The 26475-nt window shown below is 37.2% G+C and overlaps 1 protein-coding gene across 1 annotated transcript in view; it reads right to left on the bottom strand.

Moving 5' to 3' along the window:
• LOC139693279 (scavenger receptor class B member 1-like) overlaps nt 1-25978 on the bottom strand; it is a 50312-nt gene extending 24334 nt beyond the window's left edge. The window contains exons 1-2 of the mRNA XM_071591392.1: nt 25892-25978; nt 19811-19971 (exon numbers count right to left, since the gene is read on the bottom strand). Coding sequence (XP_071447493.1) covers nt 19811-19908 — 98 coding nt within the window. The 5' untranslated portion in view covers nt 19909-19971; nt 25892-25978. The remainder of the gene's footprint in view (nt 1-19810; nt 19972-25891) is intronic.
• Nucleotides 25979-26475: the final 497 nt, after the last annotated feature.

Genomic DNA, 26475 nt, shown 5'->3' with positions numbered 1-26475 from the left:
CCAATGCAACAAACTTGAACTCCAGATCCAATCAGCCTGTGATTCTTTTATGTTAAATTAACCCTTTCCTATAATATTGATTAGCCTGAGACACTTTTTAACATGGGAATTTAATAAAGAGCCTTTAAATGCATAATTTATTTGTTATAATAGCAGAAATGTTTAAATATTCCTTTTTTATTCTATACATTAAACGCCGCTCAGGTTTTGAATTATTCAATTAAAGCAATCCGTTTCAATGATTTTAATATTTTCATCATAATTTATTTATTTTGCTGCTTATCAAATAGCATCACCCGGCAAAGAATTGAATCATTAGATACGAAGGGTAAAAACAAACCAGCATTATAACTTTATACATTTTAAATGACAATGAGAGGCAGAATTACGAAGTTACATCCAAAGCTAACGCTAAAATGATAAAAATAGATCGTTGAATTTTGTTACTGCTATGTCCCATGAAGTTCAACGTAGGCGTGACAGTCATGAATGGAAATTCCCAGCGAGATGAGATATAAGAATTTTTTTCCTTGCGATCGGACATCTGTTTTACGGAAGCGTCAGGAAATGATTGCTTCTGGACGAATACCATCGCGCTGAATTCGTAAGATATTAAAGAAAAGAAAAACATCGGGATCGTGTGTGACACTGAGAATACATTTTTTGTATCGAAATTTTCTAACCCAATAATCAGTGCCGGAGGGAGTAAAAGAGCACTGTTTCATGTAAATATTCACGATACTAATCTTTTTTTTTCAAAATCACTTCAAATGTTTACACTGAAATGTGCTAAACTATGTAACCTATGAAAAAAGAAATTATCGAAAATTACATGCCTCTAAATCATAGAGACGAAAAATTCTCTTGATACTTCCCCGAGAGAGAATAATTTCAGTTTTCCTTTGAATGACGAAAACCATCATTAACATTTTGTTTCTGATAAACCTTCTTACACGTGCCTCCTTTCATTAAGAATATCCTTAGAATCCTAATTAATATTTGACTACATTAGAAATCATAGAAAATACGCCAGTAAAATGAGATATCCTGATACAGGAATTTAAATCCATCAATGCATAAAATAGATAGACCTTACACAAGCCTGCACCTCATTTCAGTGTCCACCTATCAAAATAAGAGCTGTTTTTCATATGATTCCTGTCTGATATATTCCATACTGGTTTACTATATTCCATATATTTAAGAGATTCAGAACTTATTAATGCAATTTGATTTTTTTTAATCATTCTACTAGTGATCATGGCCATCCGCAGCTGAAAACCTGCGTAGTTTCTCGTAAAATCTTTTCATTAATATTTCTCTTTAACCTTGGTTAGAGGTTCCAAAAATTTTTCGTGGAACCATTTGGCGGCTAAAATAAATGAAAGACTATGGGTTCTCAAATTATATTGCTCACTAAATATGCCTATCTGATTTACATAAAAGTTTTAATATCAACGATAACAGAGTAAATAACTCTGTAAGTTTTCCATCCAGACGTGGTGTCTTACAGTTCTTATGATTTGATTTTGGCAAATGATTTTTATCTCATGCCACAATATTCTGTGACAAGAAATGGCAACATCCGACCAAGTCACGTGGATATTCTTGCGACTGAAATTATTGGTCCTTCAATGATATCTGCACCTTATTTTACATTGAGACGGTAAATATTCATTCGTAAAACCATAACATAATTTCCCGGACATTTATTTCTGCCGTGCGATAGGCTAAAGCGTATGATGGCAGGGTTCCAAGGGATACCCTGAGACAACCACATTTCAAGTCCAGACATAGCAATTTTCGGTAAATCCGCAATTTGTAGGAAACACTACTCGTAGATGACACAGAGGGAGGTCCTATCCCAATTGTGTGAATGTTACATGCCATAGGGCTTCGTTCGAGACTAAGCCTAACCTTATGTACCAAAAGCCATCCTTCGAGTAGGTGACTGTTGTCATTTCCATTTTCCATGCTGTTTTTCGCAGCGTATTTAGCTAGCAGATAGAGTACTGACTGCTAGTCAAGAAACTTTATAGACTGGTGAAGGATGTCTCGGCAGTTTCAGGCTGAAGCAAGGGAGGGATGACACCCCAAAAACATTATCCTTCGGTGTTTCCGTTAAAACCAGGCGTACTTAAGTTGATGACATAGTTACGAGGTCGGTCTAGACCTCGTAAACCAAGACACGGTTTCGCCATCTATATGGTTTAGTTCTGGCACGCAAAGAAAAGTCAGGTTTATAATATACGTATTCAGAGTCTCTCGTGTATAATTATGAGGCTTAAAAGAAACATTCTTTTAAAATCTGACCTATTTCCTCGAGTGAAACTACTGGCGCAATTCAAAATCTTTATACATGTCTCACCTAGATCGGCTCTTTCACCTAGCCAATCAGTCTATTATCCCCGCCAAACAAAAACACCCCTACCCCTTAAACCTCCCCCCCCTTTGCTCTCATCAACAAGAGTATATATTTGCCAACATGCAAGTAATTTTCACCTGATTATCACACGAAGTGTTCCCGAGTCGTATGAATAAAAATAATATAGTGGAAATCACAACTGTAAATATCTTTTCTCTCCAATATGGAAAGTATCTACAAAGCTAAGCCTGAAAATATACAGTTTATACATATTGTCTGGATAAAAAATAGTTCGTCGACAAATTCCGTTTATTATAAATTATATCCATAATTTTCCATATTTTATATTTCACGAAAATAAAATTTAAACAGATTGCGTGATATTTTAATTTTTTACATGAAATTTCTTTAACAAATATTCCCTCTGCTAAAATTTAGCCCGATATGGTCTTCTCAAGATAATTACATAGATATCGATTGTACGGGTAAATTTCTCTGGTGAAAAGTATTATTTGTCTACTTATCGTATGGAAAGGATAAATTGAGCTTCTTATGGTAACTTTATAGGCTGAATATATTAAATAGTATACTTACATGCAAAAAGCTTTTTACGGCTTAAGGAAATATAATTTAATATAGTTGTCTACTCATCTTATGTTTACAATCACTAATCTTATTTATTTTCCATCTGTTTCGCAAGGCTGGCATTGCCACTGAGTGTTTTTCCTTCTTGCAAAACTATTGCCGAGGTAGTGGCCAAGAGGAATATAGTGAACATAAAATACAAGTCCAAGCAACACCATTAAATTTGAAAGTGTGAGCATTTGGTTCGATCATCAAACACATACATTAAATGAATAATAAATCTAATGCGTGCTGATTCATCTTTTCCTTATTGCACTGATATTTAAACTGATGCCCAACACTATTTGAAACAGTGGAAATTTTCGGAAACAGTATGACTAAAAATAAATTTTTGTGGCAAGTTTTGTTTTCTGTACAAAAAGTAAAATTATAACCACCATATAGGACATAAAAATTTTAGCCTTAAGTCTAAATGACCCGATTTCTGACATACGACATTTCTCGTAGAATATAAATTACATATTCAGACGTGATGTGGTGGAACTGTTCCATAATAACAGAGGTGAAGACTGTTACTAGTTATTACGTAAAATTCTTCGTCTCTGTTATTCTGAATTTTTTTTACGCATTTTAAAATACTGATGCAAATGGAACTGACATATTGTAAATACGGAAACAGTGGAAGACAATTCTATGTTTACTGAAAAGATCAGGGCCAAAGAAGAAAGGGGAAGAAAACTCCAATGGCCGTAAGAATTAGTTGCCAATCTCTCGTCAGACCAATTGTTGTGTTGGTGTGACGGGAATCACGTCAGGGACCAACCACAACCTCTCGACCAGAATACCCTCTGTGGTGGTTTACGGGAAATTAATCCGCTTTCAACCTTGTGTTGGAGGTGTTTTCCCTTCGGTTCGCTGAAGAGGGCCACTTTGTGGCCGAAACACGCGTGTTCGACGCATTTCCTAGTTGCTCTTTACCTGTGTCCAGATTCTCCCAGAAGTTGGGCCCTTTTGAGTGTGTGTGCGTTTCTTGAGTGCTTGTGTGTGTGATTGGTCTGTGCCAGTCACAGAGTGTGTGCTTGAGAATATCCTGGAATCTTTAACGGGGTCTACTCTACAGCCTCGTGAAGGATTCCATCTCCATCTGAAATTCTTTAACAGGGTCTCACAGCCTCGTGAAGGATTTCAGTCAGGATAGTGTGCGTGTGGCTGTGTGTTGGTCCCTGACGCGGATTAATTTCCCGTAAACCACCACAGAGGGTATTCTGGTCGAGAGGTTGTGGTTGGTCCCTGACGTGATTCCCGTCACACCAACACAACAATTGGTCTGACGAGAGATTGGCAACTAATTCTTACGGCCATTGGAGTTTTCTTCCTCTTTCTTCTTTAATTGAGAGGCCGTAGAGCTCATTATTTCTTGCGATCAGGGCCAAATATAAATTGTCACCACAGGTTTCTGGAACAATATTAAATATCTACAAATACATTTTAGGAGAAGATTTAGAAACTGCTATAAGGTCCGCCAATCACAAAACTTAAATAAAAAATCTTGAATTAAATATTTATAGAAGATATTGGCGTTAACCCACAATGACATAATTTAAATTTGCTATCACGAATGAATATAAATAACGAAGAATATGCAAATACAACATATTTTTTTAAAGTTTCTATTAAAGTTACAAATTTTCAGAAATTCCTGCTTTGAGTTCTAAACCATTTCAAGGTGGGGCATATTAACGAAAAAACTCTAAGATATATCTACACTAAACTATTATGCATGCTATTACAAATTCGTATTAAAAACTACGATTTTAAGGAAAAAATATTGCGAGTGGTTTTGCAAAAGATCGATCGTAAAATTAAAATGAGAAAGATAGCTTTGCATCCGTCAACTATTCCGTAGAATATTAGGAAATCAGATGAGTCAGCGGAGGTTTTACATTTTTCGTCAGATTATTTTAAGTTACAGGACACCCTCTCACAAATTGAAATAAATCTGAGAGTTTCCAGCATTCTTCTTGGTATATTGGACGGCTAAGCAATAGGTGTAGGGTTCTAATTTATTCCCAGATAATTATTATTGAAGATGGAATGATCATTTGCATTTGTGCTGTGGAGATAGTGACGCTTTTTAATTCTATCTTTTTTTATAACATATTATCCTAGCTGTTTAATTTCTCCACAGTTTCCTACATAATCATCCTTTTTAATGTCTGTTAGCTACGTTCATGGACAGCCTATAAGTTTTTTGGGTTGATTCCGGGACGACAAAATCGATCACGGCCAGTAACATACCTTTCCAGAGTATGGAAGGCAAAAAACCTGATTAGTTTTAAGTATAAAATAAATAAAAATTAAACCATCTTCCAAAAAGAAGTAAAAATCTAGTGAATATAATAAAAGCATTTTTTAATGAGTACACCAGCAAATCGGGTACGGCGCGCCAACTTCATCGCGTAAAAAATATATACGTAAACATTCATTTGCAAGTGTGCACTCTATCATGAACCACATTTTTCCACTCCAAACAATCATTGGTAATACATTTAATAGGTAATTTTCATTATATCAGTTAATAAATGGTAGATTATTTCGTCACCATCCTGGAAACCACAATTATCTCTCCCCTAAATACATTGTTGCTATGCGGAAACTTCAATCTGATCACAATACCATCAGCCCTATAGCAGATAATCGTTCCAGCGTTGTGGTCACTGGCACTAAAAGCTAAATCACCCAACTCTTTCGCGGACTAAAGGACGCTTTCTTCTATCAAATCCTTCCTCCCGATTCCAGTCCAAGTTTCCGCTGAGTAATATTGTCCTGCCTCACAGGTACAGCATCGAAGATTTAGATATATATCGTCTTTCGCAATCGAATCCCAGGTAGCACCGATTTTACACCATTTTCACATTATACAAACCCCAAAACAACAGCACGACCAATACTATATAATACAAATTCACAATGTGATCAGATTTTCGTTTGCTTTGTCGTCTGTGTAGTTTCAAACTTTTACCGTCTCTTTTCTCTCGTTCATCCATGACACATCACATTCATAGACTCTTATCCGGCTCCATCACCTATACTAATGGGACATATTTTATTAATATGGCAAGTCACTCACAAATTGTATACTTCAATCCCATCAGCGATGGTCTGCAGCACAGCGACATATCTTTCGCTCAACCCTTCCTCTCCTTTTAACGGACTTTCTCCTGAATATATCTGCGTAAGTTTTTCGAAAACAATGTCTTATCGATGAGAGATCGGATCTTCTTACAAATCAAAAGTACTGCTATTGGCCAGAGAGCGTATCTGCCGATTTCTCTCAATGGACTGTCTCGTGGAAGAATTTCTTTCCTCACAAACACTCCAATCATTTCCTTTGGGGTTTGTTACTCAGACGGCATCTCGTCCATTGGACTGGTCATATGACACCGATTCCCTTTCAACGTTCATCTCTCACCTCAATTCATCCTCCCCCGTCTCAATTGCTTCCACGACCACCAGCTCCAAAATAACTCGCAACTTCCTCGCTCCCGTTGATATTTAGCCACTGAATACCATTTCGAAATCCCTAAACGTAGGGGACGCGACGTCTTTACATTCGCACTATATGACTGTTCCATTTACTAAGTTACCGAATAGCTCCCCATGGCCTTCTGAATGGCAGGATCTTAAATAAACTGCGAATTTAACTCAATGCCCAGAATCATTTAGTCACCTTCAAAGTCTCATTTCAATATCCGAACTACCTTTATTCCCGAAATCCGCGCAAGTGAAAAGTACCCGTGATGACATTTACTCAAATGTTGCGACTTCTTCCACTCCCGGGGAATTGTGAGGGAGCTTTTCCATTACTTTCGCTACCTATGAGAAAAATACTTCAAAATTGACGTATTGAGGAAACACCTGGCGTTCAATGTAGAAAATGGCATTCGTCGTTGGAAGGTTATAAACCGTCAGCAATTAAAAACTCCCCCCCCAGTATTCTGTAAAAAACCCTCCAGTCATCACAACATCCAAAATCCTGACTGGCTGTCCACATATCCTCCGCCTCCAAAGTCCGAAGGTTCCTTGGCAGGGAATCTTCCTCAATCATGCGCTCCATTTTCAAATCCACCAACCACAAGAGCGTGATCCCATATTCAGTATTATTCCACGACGATAGCACCTCAAAATGTGGTGATATATCTCCTGCCGTGATTTCAGTGCTCCTTCTCCCAGATTGGAGCAACGTGTGTCCCACTTTCCACACGCAAAACGACCGCAAGGTCTCCAGCATCCATCTTCCCGTTTCAAAACATGCCCTCACTCACTTTCGACCGTTCTTTCTCACGTAGTCTTATTTATTTATGTACCCTGCAAGCCACCGCTAGGGTGTATGGCTTATCCACCATGTCTCCTCTTTTAAGGCACGGAGGTGTAACGTAGGAATATGGATATGTTCCCTAATCAGATTTTTAACGGATACGAGGTTAATATACTCCTATCTCTTTTCCAGTAGACTCAAATAACCGTAATCAAACACATTTTTCCATCAACACTCGCTTCAACTATGAATACTATACACAGCATCACAGCATTCTCATTTACACCTCCCAACCATAGCGGGGATGCCGACCTTTCCAAAAGGAACTTTCCTATTGTTTTATAGTTATTAATTCAATAGGCAACTAATGTATTGCGTTGCTCTATGTTAGTTCTAAGATATTATATATAATAATTATATTGTAATTTATGCATAAAATGGGTAATTTATCTGTAATTTTAATATTGTAAATGTGTGACGAAGGGTTAGGTGGCAGAAGAGACACCATAGTCTCAATCTCGCCCCAAAATAAAAACGGCCCTCTATCAACATCTTTTCATGCCTTGCATTCCCTCCAAGCTTCACTCTCCCGCTCTCCGTTAACCCAAACACCCCTAAAAGAGGAAAATGGTGCGTTTATTCCCTTCGATGAAGAATGCACCGCTTTCAGACCCCGAAAGTGCTCAATTACCTTTTACATTCTTCAACCATCTTACACTCTGCACTATACACGCGTTTGAGACCAGACAAAAACTGAATAAAGCATAAATCCAGGATCAAAGATATCCAAATAGACATGTGAGTCTTCTTTTCGCGTGCATATATTCTATTCTTACTGCCCACATGTGTCACTCCGACTTGACATTCAGTTTTACTAGGCGTTTCAAAGCAATTTGCGGCGTGAATGAAATATGTAAAAGCCATTGGAGTAGACTGCGTGACAGCACGTTTTGCTCGCACCTTTAGTGTAAAATCTGAAAAAAAATCAATCGAAAATAGTATCTAAGGTTACCTTTTAGTAGTACTTGAGAGAGGCAATACATCAATATTTCCGTGAACGTCACAAAATTCTAGCGAACTGATTCGAAGCACAGATGGAACTTGAAAATAAATATTTGAGCATAACTAATGATCTCTCCAACGGCTCAGTTATACGCACATGCGTGCATACGATCGTATGAATTTGAGACGAACACAAGCTACAGGTGTTTATATCTTTAGATGGGATACGCGTGTCTACTTTCTCCGCTCTACTTTCACCGCATACGCCTTACCATCCCTCGCCATATCCCTTCTGCCCCATTCCCCTCTGCCCTTATACCGGACCCCTTTCCGCCAGGTCACCCCTCCGCTCTTCCCCCAACATCTATCCCAACCACGCCGCACAGGTCACGTGGACGCGGGGATATCCTCTGATGCGGACAGAGAGAATAGAGTAGCGGTCCGCGACGAGACGAGTGTCTTTTCTGGGACGGTCCATCATCTGCTGCCACCAGTTGCCGATAGATTCCTGTTTCTTCCCCATCGGCAATGCTTCCCGACGAAGAAATAAAGTTTAAGATTTCCGCTCTCAGTGGAAGTGAAAACTCAGCACACAAAATATTATGGAAGCCGTAGTGGGAAATAACTATGCTCATTTTCCCAATCGCAATGAAATACTACCACAGAATCATACGACACTGCATTAATTTAACCACGGATCTGATAATCAAATCAAAGATTTCATCTCCAATTTGTCCACCAATTCGAAGGGTAGACATGGCAGGATAGAAATATTACGTGTATTTTTAGATGAGATGTTTCAGATGATGGAAATCCCGTGACTTCCCTCTTTATTCGTGATGAAAGAGATGTTATATAGTGCAATACTGTACAGCAATATTGTTGGCGACTATTGAAGCCAAATAAAAGACATTGCAATAAAAAATATATTTTTAGAAAAGCTGTATTTTATTCAGTGCAATGTATTTTTGCTTGCTCGAATAAGTTTTTATATGAACCCTTCCCTCGAGTATAACAATGCAAACTGATTTTAAACGGCAGTATAATGCGGATTAATATTAACAAAATAAGAATCTTTGTACATGGATCGAATGCCATCACATAATTTTTCCGTAAAAATTTGAATCTACCTCTGCTTTTGCAGAAAATTTAAGCTTAGACTTCCGAATGTACATTCTTTACATTTTATTAAAATAATTTCAGCTTCACTTTTATTTCTCCACAATATGTTATATATACAGTTATGATAGAAATATTCAGAATTTTTAATGAAACATTTTGAAACCATTCCATTTAAACAAAAGTATATGTGAAAATGGGAATTATATCAACGCAAATTTGAGTAATATTTTCGACTATAACATGGCATCATAAAAATACATTCAAAAATATATTTATCATTAAATATTATACAATACAAGAGTTGAGGTATTTGAAGTGTACTGTAAGATATAATTTTTAGGTTTTCATTCAATGTGTTGCATAGTAAATATGAGGCCTTAGAGTACGAGAAGGTAAAACATGACAGGAGTTTCCATTGTACAACTGTCGACCATTTGAGAGATAGAAAGAGAGGTAGATAGATAGAGGTCTTTATTTGGGCGAAATTGAGACCAAATAGTCCCTTCTTCCTACATAAAAGAAGGAAAGTGAAATCAGTATTTGCTACATAAAAGAAGGAAAGTGAAATCAGTATCGGTATTTCGTTTCCGGGTAAGTTGTAGTCATCTGTTTTCCCCTTTTCCACAGATCGGTCGCCGTTCTCCTGTGTGATAAAATCTTCTCGCCTTCAACAGCATACATAAACGGTAATATGTAATGCATTTTTATAAACTCCATCCGATCATAAAATTTCTCCACATAACTCCATCAACATTCCAAGGCAAAAAGTTTCGTCTTAAGAATGCAAATCAGACATTTTAGGGGCTGGAGATCAACTATCAATCTCACAAATCAAGTTTCACCATTAAATGCACTCAGAGACCTATACGTGAGAATAGTCTTACTATGTAAGCCCAACAATACTTTGTTTTTAACTATAAAATTACACTTACTCCCTCATGTATTTTCTTCTATTTACCCGCAAGAATTTGTGCACATATCATCATCACGAGGTAGAAATTATAGGATTGGTTTGAGACAGCTCTCTAAACTTCGTATACTGTTTCCAGTCAATCTCTTCACTCCCTACGCCTTTTTTTCTGATCTCCTCGTGCCGATATCTTCAATTACCTAATGCTCGAAGTTCACCCTTGGCCTACCACTTTGTGTGTGTGTGTGTGTGTGTATGTATGTATGTATATATATAATATATATATATATATATATATATATACACACACACATATACACACACATACATATATATATATTATATATATGTAAAAAGTGAAATATTATATATAAATACACCTTCCGCTTAGCCTTCGATCTGGACTGACTTTGAGAGAAACATGCTGCCGAAACATCCCTCAAGTAAGCGAATGTTATCAATTCTAACGGGCGCTGTTTTTGACCAAATATATCTTAGTAATTTTATGTGCTGGGCATGTGCTTCTTTTTCGAGCATATATTGTAAAATCGTGAAAATTATTTGTGCAACGGAAAGTATAAAAACATTTTGCCCTTCGCCGTTCCAAATTTAATAGTTATATTCAAAATAAAAACACGAAAAACTTCAGACCAAAAGTTGTTATACACCTTGTATCTAACGCGGCACATACATACTTTAATTGATAGTAATTTTTTGACTAAGTTATTTAAACATAAAATTATGACAATAATATCTTTGGTTTTTAATGAATTTACAAAGTGAAATAAATGAACAAAAAAGCGAGCTAATTTGAATAACTATGAAACGCTAATAAATATTAATTTTGCATTTTTAGCAAGTAAGATCTAGCCTCTAAATTACTGAAGTCAGAAATTAATATCATTTATTTCTTTCATCACCAAGTTCTGTGAGGCATAGTTACCGTTAAACTATTCGTATAACACCAAAAGCTCGCATATAGCAAAAGCTCACAATAACAGTCTAATTCAATGCTGCCTTAAACAAAATTTTGAGCAGAAAGAGTGTGACTAGTGTAACGGAAAATAACATGTCAAATTAAAGGGAAAAATCTCAAGAGACCATTAAGTTCTAATTTCCAATTACGAGCTTTAATAGACAATTACACCAAAATCCACTTATGATGAAAAAGTAAGGGCTGAAGTATCAAAATAGTTCCAAACAATTGAACTTGAACCATTTATCTCTAAACTTAAATTATTTGAAACAGTCGCCAGTTTTTATTATTAAATTTTAATGAATAGAAAAATGCCCATTTCTTTGGCTCATTATCCACAGAACTGCTTGGTGCGTTTAGAGAAATGCATTTTCTAATGGTACGTCAGACACATTTTAAATTTCCTTTCCATAACATCAGGCCATGTAGTCCAAAAATACACGTACAACGCAGCAGAATCTAATAAAGAAAATATGGGAACAATTTCCCTTTAGATAAGTTTAATAGCACGACCGGGTTTCGATGTATTATATCATCTTCAGGTACCAAAATTAATTAAATAACTTGGCCATGTCATTTTAAGAAGGCATAATAATTTTCTTTTAATAAAAAAATTAATATTTTCACATAAATCGTTTCAAATGTGCGAAAAACACATTTAAAACGATCTACAGGGTCGCACCCAAAAGTGGTAGGACTGATTTTCTCTGGCGGGAACGGAGCGTTGGAGGGGGATCTGCCTGGCAAGGAGCCGAAAATTCTGCCATGGCGCGCTCATCGTCAGACAGCTCCTGGCCAAATACGGCGTTGCCACGTTGCCGCACCCGCCCTATTCTCCCGATCTGGCACCACCGGACTTCTTCTTCTTCCCCCTGATGAAAAGACAGCTCAAGGGACGACGTTTTGACTCGATAAAGGCCGTTCAAGAGGCTTCGACGAGGGTCATCAACGGCATCCCCAAAGAAAATTTCCAGCGGGCGTACGGGGAATGGGAGCAACGTCATACTAACAACGTGTGTAGCAGCTCAAGGAGCATACTTTGAAGATTATTAAGTCGATGTAAGTACATCGTCAATAAAATTCTTGTAAAAAAATCAGTCCTACAACTTTTGGGTGCGACCCTGTATGTGTCAAAATACTTGTCCCGCTTACTTCCCCTGTAGAAAGTTTTAACAAATCAAACGAATTTTCTCTGGACGAATGTATTCCATTTCCATCTATGAGCCAAGACTACTTGAACTGCATTATCTTTGGTGGATATGTTTTACTGCCATAAGTACTTCATGTGTCATGCATATTCGAGGGAGATTGAAAGACTTAAATTTGCATTTCAAGGACAGGTTTTAAACACGTTATTGAATTATCTTTAAAAATCTACATTTCCCACGTATGTAAGGCAATCCTAATGGATATGAGTGCTCACTACTACAGTTGACTAAGGCGTTCTTGTCAGGAAAATGAATGTTGGAATACGCGCTGCCTGTAACGGAAAGATGTTTTACTTCCTCTAAAAAAGAAAATCCAGCAATTTGAGCCTTGATCTCTCTTGCAATTAACATAAATGGAGATCAGCAAAACGGTTAAACAGGTCTTTCTGCCTGATTAACATTATGAAGTCTTGTTTTCTTCTTTGATAAACTTGTGATTCTTTCTCAATCACTTCCTCCGTTGTTATGGAACTCTCCCATTACCATACTTCTGAATATTATGCTCAACACTTCTATGCTTATGGTGGATGTGGAAATGTAATGTGGGAAACGTGACTCCTGGTGGTGAGAATTTCAGCTATTTTTGCCTGAGATTTTAGTTATTTCCGTGTTACACAAATTGTGAACTTAATCGATTCTCAACATTCGATGAGAAACCAATTTCTGGAGAAAATGAACTTTTATCGCCTATGAAAAATTTAGGTCATTCGTCCATGATAAAGCCAACAATTTGGGATGCAAAACTGACTGTTCAAGCATTACAAAATTAGTAGCCATCGAACACAACTTTAAATCTACCGAAAAATTTTCATTAATCGCTATTGGCCCTTCCATGCTCTTCTGGGGTGCCTTACAGAATTAAATTTAAGTTACCAATTTCACTCATCCATGAAATTTCAATGTATTTCATATCATTTAGCCATATTATTTTAGATAAGCTGTTAACATTATCCTCAAAATGCGAATGTTTCAAAGTCTATATTCTTAAGAAATTTCATAAAACGATCTCGAAAGAATCAATGTCCGTTTACCATGCCGACAAAAAAACGCCTCTGTATTTAATCAAGACGCCAGCACATTTAAAATTCCAGAAAAATTCAAGCTTGTGTTTTCGGAGATCCAAGTTAAAGGTTTGGCATTTCACGGAAACGCTACGCTGAACTTCTTCGCCAGATGCTTCGCGATAACCGCTAGCCACGGACTGAGAAGCTAAAACGATGGAGCATCCCGTAAAAGGCATATAAATCCAGGAAATATTTTATTAAAAATTTGAGGAATCCATTCTATCCGGCTTCCAGAGGCCCCTCACACGAAAAGTATGCGCTCTTAGTTTCGTCTCATCTAAAAAAAAATGCGTTCTTATAGCTAGATGGGCTGCCGACCCTTTGGCATTTCTCCGTATCTCCCGGATTTCCCATTATTTTTTTGCATTCTCTTAGCTTCCACATATCCGGTTCTGGAACGCTTTCCCCTTGTTTTTATTTTGCATCGAATTAAGATCTCTTTATTCGTATCGTTCGTTTTCGCGAGAAAAAATGTTGAAAACGTGTAAAAAGTGAAACTTAAATAAAAATATACTAAATTTCCAAACTAGTAAGGATCACGAATTTCGTTGAGCATTTGTGTTGGGTATAATAAAACTTGCTTTCCGAAGGAAATTCCTTCCTAAGCAGATAAAATTAACTCGATCTCTAGCAAGCCGCCTCTCTTGTATTTCTTATTCCTTCTTATTTCATACAAAAAATTTGGCAATATTGGTCTAACTGTAAAATTGGGTAGGGCATCAATGAGCTGCAGGGTATGTAGTCTCGACTCACCGCTTTCACTCACACCCACTCAATTTTATGATAATACCTCCGGACGCTACTTTCAGATACCGCAGGGATGTATCATAATGAATAAATGAACGTAGATTACGAAAGTTAAGCTATTTGACCTAATCAAGTGAGGCTCTTAAACAAATCTCGACCCATCATATTTCTTATCAATTAATTTAAAAGTTGTCCTTAGAGTAATGATTTTCTTCCTTCAGTGCGAAGCTTAACTTGAATGCCAGGACTCATTCAATAATTCACAAGCTGGTATGAAAAAATAATCTTTATTTTTTTCAGTCATTCTTCAATTGGCTTTTCCACAGATACATAAAGGCATCCGTTGTCAAGGAGAACAAGTAAATGCCTATGACGAAAGACATGAAGATTTTTACTTTCGCTTAAAAAATAACCAACCTAGATACAAATACGCACCTTGTTGCAAACAGGTGTGCAATAATTATTCCTACCTCGTAAGAATTGCTGGAATCGAAGAAAAAATAAAGAAGTTGAGGAAAGTAGTTATGCATGCTCTCGGAAAATGTAACTCCAGCCAAGGGGTCAAAATGACGTCAAGGATTTGTGCGATTGCTGACACGCTTAACTCGAAGATAGGTCCGCATTTAAACTGCAAAACAAATGATAAAATTGGAAAGACCGAGTTGGCGATAACGACATATACCTGTCTGAGAAACACGTATAAACAGGCATTGAGTGTATTACATGAAGGCAAAGACTGAAATAATGGGCTCGTTTATCCTTGTTTGTCTTTATCCATACAAATTTAATTGAAACGTGCGCACATTTCTTAGGTTACTCTTTAAAGATATAATCGGATGTATCTTTATAAAGAGCTGTGAAAAAATTTTCCGTTGCTCATCTTCCATAGGTCGGTTTGGTTGAGATTTAAATAAAATATATTACCGTATGTATCGGTTAAAATTCGTTCAGTGAAATTTGTTATTCATTACATTATTTCACTGTTCAAATGATTAAAATTTTCTAAACCCCATTCGTGAACCTGAAAGTAAAATGGCGACATGCATCGTAACCGCGCGATAAAACACCCTAGAATAACTGTACAGAAATCATAACTCAATTTCTGGTTGGCGGTATAGGAATGAAAAGATGTTCATCAATGGAAAAATATAAAATTGACCTAAACTGCAAGATTTCCGAGAACTCGACCAAAAAAGATAAAAGTGATATCATATTTCAAGTAGATACCCATAGCTCAATGATATGGCATTCACCAACAATTATTTCAATCACCTTTGCATATTTTCCACCTGGTGAACATGTAATTCTTTTTCTTACAGGAAATAGAAACGATTTCCAGCTAATTGAATTTCCAACAACCAATCAGAGTCCAACTTTTAGATGAATAATTTAATTTAATTCTGATATTATGTCAACTATTTTGACATTGTAGACTTTTGGAATTTTCCTTACAGAAAACTATAGCAGCAGAAGTCGTCATCTGACGTAGTTAGAAGCAAATCTCAAAATATCCAGGTTTCTGCACAAAATGGTGGTATGGAAAATGTAATGAGTGATGTTTTCGTAGTAATAGAAATATTTAGTGCTCACATTGCCATAATAACCTCTCAGTAATATCATTACGGTATGCTATTATGTACTCAAATTTAGCCCTATGGTTGAATGTACGAATATGTTTCATTTAAAATCTGAAATAGTATGCCAGATTTTGGTGATCGTTTTCTCATTTCCAAGTTTTCAAATCCTTTGACAACATTCAGGATATGGTAAAAAATACATTTAATTAATAAATGTTTTGGCGAGGCCATTTGCCTTCATTAAATAGAAATACCGCTCCGTGACGCTAATTGGTAGGTAACCCGCGAGTCCCATAAAATCCCGTAGACATATAAATACTTCATAAAAACAAAAACACAAGCTGCATATTTCTATGGCTAAAAATTCAAAGCAAAAAATATATTTATTATTTAAAAAAATGAAATCTAAAGTCTCCTCAGATAAATCAACTATTGAATCGCCAATGGACGAATCTTCAATAAAATTACAACGCTGACGGCGAAGGGTATTCTTTAACGGGCCCGTGTCGTGAGAGAGGTTCCACTGCTTAATTCACGGGTGGGGTATTGGATACGTAACCTAAATACCACGATCATTTCTCCGTCGGCGCCTCAGGCATCACAGAAACCTCCAGTGAACACTGAGCATTGGGCACTCATAATGTCAGGAGGGCGTGGGTGCACTAAAGATACGTTTTTTGTAAAAGTGGAAGGCTAATTAATCGGAAAGAAACCTCGATCACAGAGTAAAATCACAGAAAGACCCATCATAAACCCCTTGCGGTTTAGGGAAACGTTGACGATTTCACAACTCATTTGAAAATTCGTCGCTCGCAATTTTTGTCCCGTCGCATAAGGCTGTTCGATTGTAAGTTTCATCACGTTAACGCATCCAAATATGGGAAATGAATGATGCAATCTTCAATTTTAGGAAAGGCCACTTAAAATCCGCGCGTGAATACAAATGGCCCACGGGTGACCACAGATGACGAAGCTTTCAAATTTTCGATTGTCTGCACACGCTGTTATCATCACGCGAAACACCGAAAAAGTGAAACACAATGCAGAGGATCATTAGCAAATGAATCTCAACTAAACTTACCTCAAATAAAAATAAATAATTATTTCATCCCCCCCCCCCTTGCGGTAATCCAAAGCAGCGATTTTCAACTGTTTTCCTCACGGTACCCAAACTAAATCCTATAACTCTTCGGTACAAAAAAGATAAAATTTTGTTGATAATGCTATTATTATACTAAAAATTTGAACGCACGTTACATTTCTTTGTTTCTATGAAATCGCACTTACTAATACTTTCGTCGTGGACTCATCAAGAAAGAGGATTCTGAAAACAAATGGCATCAAAACATCTTGTGGAACATTAATTTTGAGTTATTCAGTCTTACAGATAAAAAAATATTTGAGCGATTTCAAAGCAGTTCTGAATAATTTAAATTTGATTCTGGTTCTCATAAAGAAAAAGGTGATGCAAATATGTTCGGAGATCGATGAAACGTGGAGTCTACAAGAGCAAGTAATCCAACGATGGCCACGCAGAGCATTATCCCAATACTCAGGGAATCTAAGATGCCAAGGGTGTTCCTATCCCTCTCACCTTATAATCACTCTAAACCACTGTAATCGTTGCTCTATCTCGGTCCTTGAACGGCGGCGGGTAACCTAATGAGTGAGTGGATTAATTATATCCGTTTATCGTTAACCCACCGCATTGTAATCCATAGGCGAGCAGTCTAATTCAAGTTACGCAATCCTCAGCGAAGAGTTTCGGGAAACAATGGTGCTTTCCCTTTCATTTGAGATTTCCCCGCTAGTTATTCTCGGGAGTATAATCCCACGCAGGAGTTGCTCATATAACAATGGAGCAAAATACGGACGGATTGATTGCAGGAGAAACAGAGACTTTTTCCTACTCCTTTTTGATAGCATCTAGGCTCTAAAATAATAATAATAAAAGTTGTTTGTATGTGAAGAGACGCGACGTAAGAATTCCGTGCTATTTTAAGTGGAGCTCGGATCATTTATACTCGTAAGTATTGCTTATGCTTGTTTTATATATTCCATGTTTAAACCGAATGGCCGTTATGTACATGAGCAGGAAACAAAAACTCACTCCAAAAATCAGTCATTTCATTTGTTATTTATTTTGTAAAACCGTAATATGAGCCAAATAAGCATAGTTTTCATCGATGATTAAAATATGTTAACCCACGACTGCAAGTGTGCGCAGTAAAATTGATTTCTTAAAATCTAACTCATTTCTATATTTATGGAATCGAAATTATGCTAGGGTGTGTCTGAATGTACCAACATTGAGTTGAAATTCAACATGTGTATCTTAATTAACAAGAAATGGTTTTGTTTCCTATCAATTACGAGGGTTCCATTAAATGATTACGTACAATGAATTTCCAATTACTCCGCCTCAGGTAAGTATATCACAAATGAGAGCATTATTCAAAAGAGTAATCGAAGTTTTCCGTAGTAAAGCAACGGAGAAATAAGTAAATGGGCGACGACGATACTTGAGGACCCTTTCCCTCCGGGTGTTCGTTGGTCAAGGTAAATCCTCTGGAGCAGGTTTCAACCACGGGCAATCTGATGTTAAATGAGACTTTCCCTGAATGACATGGCAATGAAAGTGGTTAGAGCTGGAACTTGTACAGACTGCTTTGGCCAGTTCGTCGACTTTCATTCTCATAAGCAAATGTGGATAGCGGTCGTGAGAGTGGGAATAAAATTAGAAGCGTCACCCATTGTCTCTCGGCGGTGCATTACTGTTGCAACTCGTCGGTCACGTTGCTCCACTCAACTGCTCCTTCAAGCGGTGAGGGTCTGGGAATGAGTGATGAGAGATGAATGGTCCTTTGGGAGTTATACACCCAAGGGAGGTTGGGAAGTGGCTTCTGAGGTAACCGAAAGGCCAAAAGGGACAATTAAGACCCAGGAGTATAATAGTCATCAGAATGGTGCTGGTGATGAATAGAATTTCGTTATTGTCATGACTTACGCGCGTAAAACCTGAGAACACAATATCTCTACTCTCTAATTTTAACGAAGCAGGATTCCTTCCTGCTTCAATATGGTCGCAAAAATATTTTATATGGCGATGAAGAGGGAGCAAGTGAACAAATTTGCCAAAGCCAATTAACCTTAAATGTACTTCACATAATTTTTAAAGATTTTCTGAACTAACAATAAAGATAGGCCTTTGTGCTGTATACTGGGGAGAAAAATAATGATTTTAATGTTCAAGGAATAGAAAACTTATACGATTTAATTTTGTCAAAACTAATTTCGGAAACATTATCGAATAGTCGAAAGAATTCGTAAATCATTGCGGGAACCTGCCATACTAAAATTATTTGATACTCATCTACAGGAAAAATTAATAAAAGCTAATATGAAAAAACAAAAACACATTAATCAACCCGAAGCTCGGTTTGGTAGATGGTAGAGTTCACCGAGTGCTAATTCCGACGGCGTGTGGAATACACACAACAGGGTCGTGGGGTCAGTGCCTTCTCCTGAGCCAGTTATGATTTCCCAGGAAGAACTGGTTCCCAAAAAATCACACAGCTTTGATGGAGCTGAGGGTGCACAGAGAGGCTTGCCAGGGAATCGAACCTGGGCCCTCCAGCTAGTAGTCCAACGTTCTACCCCTGAACTATCACGACCTATAACATTACTAAAAATTTGAGCGGGCAAAATGCTTTCACAAAAAGGTCCGCATGAATTTGTTAAAAAAATCCGCGCTGAGTCGGAGATTTCCCAACGTACACCCGTTCCATATATGTGAATTTATATTTACGCAGCATGGGATTAATCATTAAATGGAAGGAGCATACCATTGTATACAGCAAAGCACTTCTTTTACCCTCAATTCTCATCGAGGCTAGTGATTTTCAAGCAGGAATTTGACATGGTGAAGAATCTTACCTGTATACAAATGGTCCCACTTCCTGTAGCTTGGGTTTGGCACCGTCATTGAGGAATTCGTCGGCATTCGTGACGTTGTACACATAAATGGACATCATAGGAGTCACGGGAGGGCGGCGCCACCAGTCGAAAGTGTGAGAACCGTTCCTCAAAACGATTTCCTGCACATGGAAGAGGAAAGAAAAATATGACAATTATAAAATCTCATAGTAAGTCCGTAGCCCATTTCTGACCAAGGAAATGGGCACTGATTCAAACTACGCAGAAAAAATCAAGGTTATCGTAAGCGGGTTTGTATTAAATGTGTGGAGTGCGAACATGGTCAGAAAGAGAATATATCCCTTTTCCATCACGCCTACATGGGAAGGCCCAGAAGAACCCGGCTTGGCCTAGAGATGGCGATAGTTGTTTAAAACTTATCACTGTATTAGAAAGTATGTAATCTATAAAGCATATGTTTCAAGTTTGAAGACGCTAAGCTGCTTAGTATTTGTTTGGCAGCCATTAATAGTAAACGTTTTCAGTGAATTTGTGAAAATGGAGAAAATTGGTCATTGCTGTGTGATACAATACTTTTATTTGAAAGGCCTCAGCCAAACCAATACAAAAGCTGAACTGGATTCTACTCTGTGTGAGTCTGCTCCTTCGTTTACAATAGTAAAATATTGGGTAGCAGAGTTTAAACGAGGCCGTACGAGCTGTCAAGAGGAGCATCGCATTGGTTGATCAAATGAGGTGACGACTCCAGCAACGGTGAATAAAATCCACAAAGTGATACTGGATGATCATCGACTAAAAGTACGCGAGAGATTTTTTTCCTAGGTTTTGTGTTTTCTTTTTTGGGTCGGGTGCTTTATGGGATTACCCTCTTATATCGAGGAGGAGTGGTGCAAAATGAGTGTGGACAAGATAGGATACGTAATAATTCAGGGATCGTAACTGACCATATTTACATTTTCAGATGACATCCAGCTTTAGCAAGCCCTGAAGAACTTAAGATCATAGTATCAGTGATTGAGAGCTTCATGTGCGTCAAGTTCGACACGGAGATTAATAGGAATAATAATTAGAGAGAGAAAATAAAACGCTGGTGCTGATAGAATTTGACTTGAGGAGCAAAGTACCAACATATTAAAGAACAGGTATTTACTCGGTAATAAGATGACATCAGACCGAAGATGCATAAGAGATATACTTGGTAGAATTTTTCAATAAATGCAGAAACGTCTCACTTTCAACTGGATCATTGCAAAATTGAGATGCATTATCATCAACTTTTGTTTAAACTTTTGAGTTTACGGGAAGAGATGCATTGAGACTTTCGAGATACGGGACATGGAAACTAGGGAGAAATGAGGAGGACTACAGGGTTCGTCCGGAAAATAAGTGTACTGAGCTCAGGAAAAAAAATTTATTACACTTTTACATATCTTAAGCTAATATTCCTCAAAATAGGACCCTTGTGAGTCGATACACTTGTTCCAGCGGCGTTCCCATTCCTGGAACGCTCCCGCGAAGGCATCATCGGTAACCTCTCGAAGACTCGTCGTCGACCTCTTCTCTGCCCTCCACGAACATCTGGTGCCACCGAAAGATCATGTTTCTGGACATGGCTGACTCCCCGTAAGCCTGGTTAATCATACCGACAGTTTCGGTAGACGATTTCCCAAGCTTTACTGCAAATTTGATGGAATAACGCTGCTTCGGCATCGCGTTCCGTGACGTGGGTCGAGCGTGGAGGTTCGCGTTAACAGAGCTCCTCACTACACCACTCAGAGCCGACTGCCTTTTTCAGCGTCGCTTGCCAACATACCCCCCTCCAATCGCAGCCCGTCAGAGCGGTGCTGGGCGCGCCTGGAGCGGTGCGCCCAGCCCAGGAGTCAGTATACTTATTTTCCGGACGAACCCTGTATATGGGTTCCTATACACTTAAACTTAATCTGAAACCCACTACGAAGGATTGTGTTATACTCCGCTGAATCTGAGCTGCTATAAGTGAGAAATCGAAACTGGAACTTGTGGAAAAGCTTGTGGTAAATGTAATATAACGAGGAACGAGGATATGGTTCTAGATATAGAAAGTGACGCTATTTCATGAAATTGCACGACTTTGTATTTACTTTATTATAAACCGTCATTCTTTCATTTCTGCAAGTCATTCACCAGGATGATTGATGACTTTAACTTGAAATCAGGTTTTATAATACAATTTGGATCAGGACAACAACATTTGTTTTACCTCAAACATCAGCTCATACATTATTGGTTTCAGTACTAATTTTAATTTTAATCCAGTAAGTCATAAACAGGTGGACATATTTTAGCGCTTAGGTAAGCAAACAAAAGTTTTTCGAATTGAAGCGTTGAGTAATAATGACTGACGAGTGGATAAAGTTTCCGTTAAATATTGAGTAATGAAACCTACGATATCAATCAATCTACAATCAAAACGAATGCGGTCGTACACCGCGCCCGATTGGATAGCATGTCACAATTGGATAAGTCCCAGTTGTAAAAGAATAAATCAGTAAATATTCCCAAAGATCATGAGGGCATGGTTTCCCTTCCTTCAAAGTGAGAGGAACAACGTTGCTCTAGACTCTATTCCCTTCAGTCTTCTTGGTTTTTGATTCCGCTTCCATAATTCAGCGTTCCAGTTAGGGAAACTATTACGCTTCAATGAGTTTCATACGTGTAAACATATAAAGTTAAAATGCAACAATCGTGGAAGCAAGTTTGATAATACGCACGACCTTCCAAGTGCACTACTTGCGCATGCTCTTGGAAAATGTTTTAAGATTGAGTGAAACATCCGACGGATGTGTTGTGAAAAAAAAAAACTCACATGTTTTGCCCAAGTTCAAATTTGAAAGTTTCCTTTGGCACTTTACAAATACGAACGAAAGATTTTATTCTAGAAGACGCTCAGATTCAATAGCCAAACGAGAACGGGAGCCTTTGAAACTAAGTTTTGGAGTTTAAAGTTGAAGCATAAATAAAAAATCAAAGGAGGAAATAAATATATGCAGGGCATGATAGAAGAGGGAAAGACCCTATTGAGCATCTGAAATAAAACAAGAACCACATGAATAGGACACATTTGAGATTCTAAGAAATTTTAAATAATATAATAGAAGGCAATATAGATGAAAAGGTCTTACAAGGAAGGCCAATGGACAGCATCAGCCAACTTGAGAGGGTTGTGCGACTGAAAGACCACCGGGGCATATGAGAATTTATATGAGATAGTTGGAATGGAGAGGTAGAATGAACAAATCTTCGGATTGAAACACTGGTGATGATGATGATGATTTTATTTCGCAAAAGAGAATTGTAAATATTAAAACGACTCGAAAACATTCCGTACCATAGAATAAAGTCTAAAAGCTAATTCATACATATTAATCCATCCGGTTTGAAAAATCCGGTTGGTTGCTTACAGTGTTCGGCTGGAACCCAACAAATTCAATCTCATCGTAATCATCCACTTTTTCATTAATACTGACGGAGAACCTCAGGGCTCTTTGAAACTTTTCATAACCATTTCGGAAAAGTGATTTCAATTTGGAAAGTAAGTTAAATACTAAAAAACAAGACCTTATTCACTATGGAAGAATAAAAATTGGATGAATAAAAACGTAAAAAACAATTTAATTTAAAAATCAGAACCTTAACTTAAAATTTAAAAAAACAAATCCACCGATGATGGCTTGAGAACCTAGTGACTGGGCAAATGAGCAGAAAGCGACGAAATTGGATCCTGCACGCTGAATTGAACTTGACCACTACTGACTATCTTATGCTCTACCAGAGATATTAAAAATGCATTAAACCGACTTGGCGATCCATTCCACGGCATCCACCGCGTCCTTGTGCCAGTTTACACCTCCGCGGGAACTGCTCAATATTTCGCAACAAAAGCGTATATTTTTTGCGAAAGTAGTGAATGTGCTCGGAAGGAACCGCGGAGTTATCGCGTGTGAATGTTGTCGCGATCGCCTGCTCTATCTGCTCTTTCCCAGGTCTGGCAAAACAATGATTTGCCAGAGACACCTTCCTACATTTACGAGGGCCATGAATGACGCACGATTAGATCTAAAGCATGCAAATAAGTTATTTAACAACACGGAGTTTTCATTCAACAGAGCTCCGCGACCTAAATGATATTGCGTGGGGAATGCAACACATTTAGGAGACCTTGAGAATACTCTGGAGCGCAATTCAGTTATTACCTATTGTTTTAGATTCCCAGACCCAGAAAGAGAGCATCCTTTTCACAGTCACAAATGCTCTTTCACGTGTGTATGGAGTTAGATAATAGAAAACCAAGGGCAGAAGAGCACAAACCTCATAGTTATATGCGCACGGCAGCATATAATAGAGATTTTTACAATTTAGACTTTAGACTTAATTGTTGTTTATTTTTAGTTAATTCAGACAAATATTATTCCCATAAAATTTATAAATTACAACTACTTCGCAAATTTTTAGTTTACCCTTTGATAAGAGTTACTCTTAAGCAATTTTTCATTAATTTCCATTTTCAGAATATATATAGTACATGCACACATACAGCAGGGTAGGGGGGCCAGTTCCTTTCCCTGTGCCGGTTATGGTTTCCCAGGAAGACCTGGTACCCGAAAAATCACACAGCTTGGGTAGAGCTGCAGGTGCCCGGAGTGCCTTGCCCGAGAATCGAACCCGGGACCCTCCGGTCAGCAGTCCAACGCTCTACCCACTGGACTACCGCGACCCATATATATATATATATATTTTTGTATGTATGTATGTATGTATGTATATATAGATATATATATATATATATAGATATATATATATATATATATATATATATATATATATATATATATATATATATATATATTATATTATATATACATATAAAAATTCACCCACACACACACAAAATAAGATACTAAACCTTAGACAGAACCCGCATGTAATTTTAAGACGCAATAAAACTGCGATACAATTATTGGAATTGAGATTCTGCTGGCTTGTTGGTTTACTAAGCATTAAGGACTCACGTGGATGGTCAGATGCTGATAGTAGCAGTGAAGTTTAAAAAAATTGTTTTTACTGTTGAATTCGCAACAAATTTTCAAGCTCATCTTTTTTTGCTACAGTGAACTTTTTTCAATACATACTAAATTTGTCTGTGTCAATGAATTTCTTGAATTTTTATTCTTGATTTCAACAACACCTTTTTTTTTTAATAAATGTCATTATTAATTCTCATTAATTCACTCCATAAGCTTTTGACCCGCTACATCTTCAGCTTGAATCGGTTTCGAGCTCAAAAAATGATAGTCTTACATATTTAAAAAATAAATAATCTTGAAATCAAACGCAATACTAATTTGGTTTTCTTTCAATGTCAAGTGAATTCATCATCGATCCTAAACTGAAGGGATGAAAACAAATGTCATTGTATTCTGTACTGCTTCAATAACCAAAGAACTTTCTTTTTAAGAACTGAAAATATTTTGAAAATTTAAATTAAACAATACAGAGCAAATCTTACCATAATAAGATAAGGTGAGATAAATGCATGAAATTAATCAGTTGTAATCAGTGTAGAAGGTCAACAATGGCTCCCAACTATTTAAATGATTGAAATAACCTAAAATTTTACTCTACAGTGTCACGCAGATGGAATTATTTCATTCTCCAAAATGAATGATAAAAAAAGTGAAAGTTTAACTTCAAGAAAAAAATACCGATTATATTGACTAACGTGATTTTCTTTCCCAACAAAAAACTAAAAACAGAGTATATCAAGATTTGTATCGCTGTCCTTTTAACAGGAACGCAAAATATGAGCTCTAATTCCTCTTCATAGGTAAACATGGATCGGAAAATTACAATTTGACTATTATTTGCTATTCAGCCAATAGAGGAAGTGGGTGGATTTTGGATAATATCCCACGGGCAGAAAATTGAGGCCTCAACCTTTATTTAATTTTTGCTTCCGGTTACAAACGGATACACATAAAGATAATAAAGGCTGTATACCCATAAGTGAATTTAAGGTGAATATTTAATTATATCAATACTTACGCTTTGAATAAATGCTTTCACCCATCCTGAGAAGAACACAAAAATTACGGCGCCGAAGACAATAAACAACAGCGACACGAACACGACGAACCCTGAAAGAATAAAGAAACAAATTGAGAGAGATAATATTACTAACAAAGTCTTATTATGAAAGCTATTAATATATTATATATAAAATTTAGCTGTTTAGCCATTGGTTATTATAAAAACATGCATGTCTTTGTGTTTTTACACGAAGAAGAGTAACTCGGACGTCAAGTGCAGTCTGTAAGAGAGAGCGTGAAACTAAGGGAAGGATTCACTTTTACTCTCTGAATTTGACTCCAGAGTATTATAAGAAGGAAGTTGAGAATTTTTTATAGAAATATCTAAACATCGATCAAAATTTTGAATCCGTGGGAAGGCAAAAATCAAGGTGAACGGAAACCCTGTCTCGCCTCTGATTTACTCCTCCAATTATACACCAACAGATCACGCAAGCTCCCTTGCCGAAGGTCTGATGTATTTTTGAGCTGACCTCCGCGCACAACGTAGGACGACAAATAGATGAGAGATAACAGCAGAGATCGTGTGATGATAGATAT

This window comes from Hetaerina americana, unplaced genomic scaffold (genome assembly GCF_022747635.1).
Source record: "Hetaerina americana unplaced genomic scaffold, ioHetAmer1.1.p SCAF_457, whole genome shotgun sequence".
Lineage (NCBI taxonomy): Eukaryota > Metazoa > Arthropoda > Insecta > Odonata > Calopterygidae > Hetaerina > Hetaerina americana.
Note: the sequence above shows the minus strand (reverse complement) of the source record. Positions and strands in the feature narration are given on the sequence as shown.